The sequence below is a fragment of the Vitis riparia genome, chromosome 14, assembly GCF_004353265.1.
Source record: "Vitis riparia cultivar Riparia Gloire de Montpellier isolate 1030 chromosome 14, EGFV_Vit.rip_1.0, whole genome shotgun sequence".
NCBI lineage: Eukaryota > Viridiplantae > Streptophyta > Magnoliopsida > Vitales > Vitaceae > Vitis > Vitis riparia.
In genome coordinates this window covers 8168813-8177249 of record NC_048444.1, presented here as the reverse complement: position 1 = coordinate 8177249, position 8437 = coordinate 8168813, and the positions used below count along the sequence as shown (strand labels likewise).

The following is an 8437-nucleotide window of genomic DNA, read 5'->3' as shown; positions in this document are numbered from 1 at the left end:
TAAGTAAATAAACTTCCCAATCATTTTTTGATAAATACCTTAATCAACTAGTTTTTCCTTCTCTTGTTTTTCTCCTAGCTAGTGATTGGACCCTATTAAAGTGCCAATGGGTTTGCTACTACCTACATTTGTCTCTTGACGGAAATCTTAAGTATAGTTTTGTTGGGAGATAAAAATTATTTGTTGAGATTTTGTCATTTCAATTCCCAAAAAGAATCTTAGATTTTCAAGGTCTTTAACTTCAAATTCTTTTGCTAGATAGACCTTCAATTCCCTAAAAGAATCTTAGAGAGTTAGAGCATGCCACTTGATCACATAATATGAGGATTTAACACTTACGGATTGTAGAGGCAATCTTAAGAGATTGATATCATTCACCTCGTTAGATTACGAACACCAATTTATGGGAAGCTTTCATGCAGTTGTTAATAGGTCACAAACTCGAGGGTTTTTTTTTTTCGATTGAATATCATAGATACTAGACTACAATTGACTCTTAGTGGTGAGATGTTGAGTCAACTCAGAATTTGATTATAAGAGAGTCAATACTTTCTTATAGGTCCCAATGATCTTCACTTAAACTCATATTCCTTGGTGACACATTATTTAAGAAATAGTTGGGTTTTTTTTTTATTCATGTGTGTATAAGGACATTTTTGGTAAACAAGAGCTTATAAATGACCTTTTTGGATTAATTAATTAATTAATTAGAGTATAATAACGTGACCTAGTAAGTTAAATTAAGTGACTAAAGCCTAAGGTGAGGCTCAAGTCAATTAAGCCTAGAAGTAAATATATATAAACCTTTTTTAAGGGTTTAAGACTTAAAATCTTTTTATTCATTTTTCTAGAGGGAGGAATCTTATCCTCCATCGCCATAGAAAAGATTCTACCATTCTCAAGTTCCAAGGTCTAGGAGAGAATCATTAGGTAAAAGATCGTAAAGTATTCAATATGCGCATCGCCCTCTTCTCTAATTGAAATTGATGTGGGAACATTCAAATTATAGATTTCATTTTTTGAGCACCTAGATCTAAGGTTCAAATTTTTTTATTGCTTTCATTGCCTAGATCTTGATCCCTAAGATTGTAGTAGCATCCATCCCAACAATCTAGGGCTTGGAATGGAATAATCTAAAGATTCGAACAACTAAATACATCTTTGTTGCACACTCCAATTTGTGGATACATCCATACTCCCCACTATGATATGTCATTTACACATTTACACCTATCTCCAAGTAAACGTTTGAGTACATTGCATACTAATGGAATACAAATATTCAGTTGTAGGAAATATTGAAAGAATTTCTTCCATTCCACAACTATGGGTAACGACAATGGTTTTTTTATTTATTTTAAAAAAGTGTTTTATTTCATTTAACTCTACTATATAAAAACCTATATTTATAATAATCTAATCATATTTGGACTATAACTCTAATTCATAATTAAACTAAGACTTCTAAAGTAACATAAAATAAATAAATAAATAACAATTCATAATATTTCTCAAATTTCTAAATTTTTGTAATTAGGATTTTTATAGTCTCCATTAAATTGAGCTTTAAAGTCAAGCACATTAAGTATCATATTGAACTTCTTGAACACGCTTGCCTTAAGTATCATCTTCAACTTCTTGAACACGCTTGCCTTTAATGGCTTTGTAAAAATGTTTATAACTTAATCTTCTAATCTACACAACTCAAGCTTAATTTTATCATTTTTATGAGTTATCTAATATAATAAAACTTAATGCATATGTGTTTGCTTCTACCATAAAACTTTGGATTTTTTGTCAATGCAATATATACTTATTATCATACAAAATCTTTGTAGGATCTTTTTGTTCATGCTTCAACTTTTATAGTCAATAATGCTACATTTTATTACTTCTTTGGAACCATGAGAATACTTTTTACCCAGTGGTATTCTTTCTAGTATGTACATCACCTCCCTAAACACTATTTGTACAATCTATTAGATTGAAGCTACTTAAATAGGGGTAGAAAATTCCATTATCATGAGTACCATTTATATACCTCAAAATTTGCTTTGTTGCTTGTTAATGTGACTAATATGGTTTTTTCATAAATAGGTTTATAATTCTCACTTTATAGATAATATTTGATCTTGTAAAAGTCAAATAATGAAGACTTCCTACTATACCCTTAAAATACATGGGATTCTAGTGTCTCCCTTTTTCATCTTTAATCGCTCTATACTAAGGGTATGAAATGTTGTTGATGATTCCATCGTAACTCATTTTAAAATGTCTATGACATACTTCTTTTGCAAGATAAAGATATCATCATCTATTTATTGAACCTTAATTCCAAGAAAGTATAACATTAATACCAATTTTTTCATCTTAAGTTGTTATGTCATTGTCTCCTTGAAATCATTAAATATTTGCTAATAGTTTACTATAAATATTAAACCATCCACATATAGGAATATAACAATTATACTACCATTAGAATATAACTTGATGTAAATTGTGTGCTTAAAAGTATGTATTTGAAAACATGTTGCACTAGATAAGTATCAAGTTCAATGTACCAAACATGTGGCATTTGTTTTAATACACACAAAGCCTTTTTGAGTTCATAAATTTATTTCTCTTGTTTCTCATTGTTTTAATATCATACCTACATTGTTTTTCAACAAGAATTTTGAATTCTTTAAACTTACAAAAAGCCTCATATTTTTCCTTTAATAAATAAATATAAGTTTTTCTTGTAAAATTATTTATAAAGGTTAAAATATTTTTGTTGTAACTACGAGATTTTACCTTACTAGATCACATATATCTACCTGCGCCAACTCTAAAGTTTGTTTAACTTTTTCTAGATTTTCTATCTAGAAAAGAATTCTTATATTGCTTCCTAAGGAGACATCTTTCATAGACACGATCTAAAACATCAATCATTGATAATCCTATGCCGATATTCTTTTGTAGTTATAACTTTAATCCATGAAAAATTAGATGACCAAAATAATGATGTCAAAGCTAATTGTTATCTTTCATTGTTGCGTTCAAACTAAATAAAGTTTTTGATTCAAAAAACATAAGAAACATTCGATTTTTTTGTCTTATGTATTTTTGCAATCATCTTCTTATTTTTATTACTAAGAATGCAAAATCCATTATAGATATTAATAATGTCCTTTTTTTGTTAATTGTCATATGCTTGATAAATTCCAAAAAAAAAGAAAAGGAAAAAATACATATATTATAATAACGTCAGTATCATTTTTAAAGAACGTATTTTAATATTACCTTTATTCATGATAAAAATTTTGGAGTCTTCTTTGACTAATTCATCTAATCGCAAAAGCATTTTCTTACTATGCATATGGTTGAGACATCCTATATAAAGATACCAAACATCTTTGTTTGCATTTGATGTGTTATATTATAGGCTAATACTAAATTTTGATATGCCTCAATAGGGTTTCCCTACTCTACTTGTTCATTCTGTAATTTCATTCGACATTTAGGCTTATAGTGTCTATACTTCTTACATCTAAAATAGTTTGTGTGACGTGTCTTTCAATCAACGAGTGTTATCCCTTTCTCTGGAAGATTTTTGTCACCATCTCCATCTCTAGTGTTGGAGTTATTATGTCCTACTTTACATCAACCACTTTGTTGGCTACCATGACTTTTTTGTAGATGTTCTACTTTACAAAGCCTACTTAAAATCGGTAGAGTTGATTCTCCGATTCCTTCATTGTTCATGTGAACACAATGAACTTATCAACCATTCAACTATAAGAGTGAACACATTCTTTCCTTTTTTCAATTACAACAACATATTCAAATTTTGCATTTAAATATCACATGACTTTCTCTTGTATTCTTTCATCATCAACCTTCTCACTATTAACCCACAATTAGTTTACAATCGTTTGCATCCGATCAAAATAAGTTGAAATTGATTCAGTGTCATTCATGAAGAAAGACTCAAATTCACATCCTAATATTTGCAATTTCATTTGTTTGACATGATCATCATTTTTGTATAATATTTATAGAGTATCTCATGTCTCTTTTGTTGTTTTTGTCAAATATAGATTTATGTACTGTTTAGAATATTATATCAAGTGTTTTTTTTTTATCTATCTTTTAAGAATCTTTCAATAATTTTTTTTGCTCATTCAATAGTATCGTAAATTCTTTTAGAGGAGTCACTTCGTTATAGCCGTCATTCACTAAATATCATAAATCTTGAAATCTAAATAAGATATACATCTAAATGTATCAATTGTTGAAATTCTTACATGTGAATTTTAGGAGTTATAGTCGAATTAAGTTATTATTTATAGTCATAATCTCACAAATAAAATCACAACTTTCTTAATATTCAATATATTCTTTGCTATTCTAGCTCGCACAACATGTTGAACCACTCAATTATGGGTTAACAATAATATTCCCTGAAGTAATATTTTACTTTATTGAATTCTAGAAACATAATAACAAACTTATATTTGTGATAAATTAATTCTACTTGAACTAAACCTCTAATTTAGAATTAAACTAGGGCTCCTAATTAACATAAAAAAACTAAATAAATAACAATTCTTAGTATTTATTAAATTCATAAACTTCTTGTAATCTAACTTTAATTCGGATTTTTAATATTTCTACTTTTAACTTCAAGCAAATGCAACACCATATAAACCATAGAGGAAAGATGGTCTAGGACTTGATGAGAAAAATGATAAATGCTATTTTCAAAATACTCGTAGCTTAATGATAAATGAGGGTGTTCCTTTCACACAAAACCTTAATACTAGCATGTTTGCTTGAGTCAAAATCAAGGCTTTAAGGAATTCTTTGACAGCTCAAGTTATTTTTGTAATGTGCAGCTGAAATGCTTAAATATCTGCAATTCAAAACTCATCAACCTGTTGAGCAATGTAGTAAATGGCTTCACCTCAGGCCACCACTTGAGGGATGTTGGCTAGGGATGCTTTTATCTTCTCTTCCTCAAATGACAAATCAACCATATTTCCTTGCAAATACTTCTCATAGGCTGGAAGGTCAAAATGGCCGTGTCCGCACATTGCCGTGAGAATGACCTTTGATTCTCCAGTCTCTCTGCAATGGAGAGCTTCCCTGATGGTAGCAGCAATGGCATGAGTTGGCTCCGGTGCTGGTATTAATCCTTCTGTCCTAGCAAATTGTATAGCACCTGCAACAAAGTAAATGTACGAATTGACCCGTGTTCTATAGCTCCCAAGGGTATATATTCTATCCTTAAGAAACCTTTTGTTTTTTGTTTGCAAAAATTACCTTGAAAGCATTCAATCTGAGGAATTGAGATTGCTTCCATGAAACCCAGTTCATAGACATGTGAAAGCAATGGTGCCATACCATGGTAACGCAAACCGCCTGTAAAGTAGGGGACATCCTTCAGAAAGAAGCAAAATTTCACATATATAGAAGCTCCTTATAGCAACAAAGTATTACCTCCATGAATAGGATCAGGAACGAAGTCATGCCCAAGTGTATGCATCTTCATCAAAGGAGTCATTCCTGCTGTATCGCCATAATCATAGGCATATACACCTTTTGTTAATGAAGGGCATGCTGTAGGTTCAACCGCCCTTATAAGAGGGTTGATTCTCCCTTTGAGCTTCTCTCTAATAAAAGGAAAAGTGAGCCCACCAAAATTAGAACCACCACCAGTACACCCAATGATCACATCTGGGGTCTCACCGATGGCTTCCATCTGTTTTATGCACTCCTCGCCTATAACGGTCTGGTGTAGCAAAACATGATTGAGAACACTTCCCAGACAGTACTTGGTATCAGCATTGGCGGCTGCAACCTCCACAGCCTCTGAAATAGCTATTCCTAAACTGCCTGGGCTTGATGGATTCATTTGAAGGATTTTTCGGCCTGCCTCAGTGATGCTAGATGGAGATGGATGCACTTTTGCACCCCAAGTTTGCATCATCAGTTTACGATATGGTTTCTGATCATAAGAAGCGCGAACTTGCCACACCTATATATACAGAGAATCAAGAAAGGAGTTCACCCTTATAGGTAAGAGTTGCATATATATAAGGACCGATCAAGGTTGGATCAATGAAGATACCAAAAGTACTTAAAAATAAGTCAGAAAACCATCCAGATGATTGCAGAGAAACTGGAACTCAACTATATCCTTGTACACCTATTAATTTCCAAAACTTTTATTGTGTTATGGGCTTCAATCTTAAATACATCTAATACATAGTAAGCAATAAGTCAACCAAATTGAATAGAAGGATATATGATGTATTCCTTACTTCACAGTCAAGGCCAAATAAGCTGCAAGCAAAGGCCAGTGAACTTCCCCATTGGCCAGCACCGGTTTCAGTAGTAACACTCTTGACGCCTTCTTGTGCATTATACCAGACTTGTGGGACTGCAGTGTTGGGTTTGTGGGATCCAGCTGGGCTAACACCTTCATACTTGTAATAAATCCTGGCAGGTGTGTCAAGAAGCTTCTCCAACCTCTTGGCTCTGTCTTCCATTGGACAACATTAGACTCTGAGCATAGTATATCATATTCAGAAAGGTGAATTTCCCACAAAAAGCTTGAGTTATGCACAAACCTGATCAGAGGTGTTGGACGCCAAAGCCGATAAACATCAATAACTTCCTCTGGGATTGCAATGAACCTGTCAGTGCTAGCCTCTTGCTTGATCAATTCATCTGGAAACAGGGGAGACAAATCTTCAGGTTTGATTGGTTCCTGAGTCTGGGGATGCAGAGCTGGAGGAGGTTTAACTGGAAGGTCTGCAATTAAATTGTACCACTGATGAGGAATTTCAACTGCTTGAGGCCCAGCCTTGGAAGATGCAGCTCTTGCTCTGACTCTGCACCTAGGTGAAGCCCTCAGGCGCATAGGCTTCCCTTGCTCCCCAACTGAATGCAAAGAAAAAAATTGAACTCATAGACTGTCATAAAATTCAATTCAAACTTGTCTGATTTTGTCGATGGGTCTTTCAACACAAAAACTGATGAAGCAATAGAAACTAAATTTGAAGCTGGAACCTTGTCATATAGTATCAAAAAGTACAAATCTACAGAATGAAGGATTACTAGATCCTCTGAAGTGAAAATCAGCTGGATTGAATAAAATGAACATGCTATCTTAATAAAATCTGTGGCTAAAATTATGAACATGGAAGCCTCTTAAAACTGTTTGCAAACAAGAAAGCCCATAACAGATGATCAAAAATGTAATCTTGATCATCTCTACTACATTAAAGTGACCCATCAAATGGTCGTCCATAAATCAAAATTTTCAACAAGACACCCATCAAAACCTTACAAAAAGAACCACAGATATCAAAAATCCCTTTCCTTGTTCCAAAGTGAAGCTTCAAAACTGCCCATGGCAAAAAGCAGCATTCAAAATACAGTTGCGGAGTCCTAAAATACATCAGACTGGGTTCAAAAACCCCAGAAAGGAAAGCGCAAGGAATTTACACAACCCACCAAATTTTCAGCAGAAGACAAACACATCTCCATCAACCCTTATCAACCAAAACCCCAAGAAAGTAAAAAAGAGATACCTTTGATGCTGAAGCTTGGAGAAGAAATGGAAAGTAAACTTGCAGAGAGTAGGGACTGAACCATGTTTAGAAGATGAGTATGGATTCAATACTTCCGGCTCTCCGCAACCTTCAAGAAAGAGAGAGAGTACGGACTAGGGACTTTTCCAACTATAAAGCTATTGGGACGGCTGCTCTTGAGTCTAACAATAAAATGACCAGTCCAATAATAGAAATCAGAAATGACCGGTCATTGACTTGGAAGAGTTCGTTCTGGAATTTCTGAATTCATGAATAAATCCAAAGATTTTATGTTTTTTTTAAGCTTTTTTTATAGTTTTTTTTTCTCTATATTCAAATTCATGAAAAATTCCAATTTTAGAAGAAAGAATTTTCGGATGTATTTAAAAAATAAAATTGAACTTAAATTCATTATTTTTAAAAAATAATATTATATCATAAAAATAATTTCTTATAAAAAAAATAAATAATATAATATTTTAACTTTCATATGAAGTATTTTTTTTATTGGAACTGCATGCAGGGATTTTGGAAAAAGGCTTTTCCTTCGGAAAAATAAAAAATAAAAATTGAAAGGGATGTTACCTAGGATTCTGAACTTATCGTATGGACGGTGGATTCTTAAAAGAATATGAATGGTTAAAATTTTTAAATATAAATAAATAAGCAGAGAGCGACAGAGGGAGGAATCCACCACGTGATTGGACTTTTGCGTTTGAACATAAAAAAAACAAATAAAAAAAATATATTTTTTTTCAATTTCAGTCAAATGCCCTCGATTTAAATCAAATACAATTAACTTTTTTGAAATTTTATCACATATTTTTTTTTTAGTCTTGATATTTTCATTTGTTTTT

The 8437-nt window shown here is 32.3% G+C and overlaps 1 protein-coding gene across 1 annotated transcript; it reads right to left on the bottom strand.

Annotated features, from left to right (window-relative positions):
* Window positions 1–4714: 4714 nt before the first annotated feature.
* On the bottom strand, window positions 4715–7763 carry LOC117931442 (tryptophan synthase beta chain 2). Its single transcript, XM_034852443.1, has 6 exons — window positions 7581–7763; window positions 6615–6927; window positions 6306–6522; window positions 5482–6019; window positions 5305–5403; window positions 4715–5203 (listed from the first exon to the last, which is right to left on the bottom strand). The coding sequence occupies exons 1-6, from the start codon at window positions 7642–7644 to the stop codon at window positions 4947–4949; spliced, it is 1488 nt and encodes a 495-aa protein (XP_034708334.1). The 5' UTR covers window positions 7645–7763; the 3' UTR covers window positions 4715–4946.
* Between the last annotated feature and the right edge of the window lie 674 nt (window positions 7764–8437).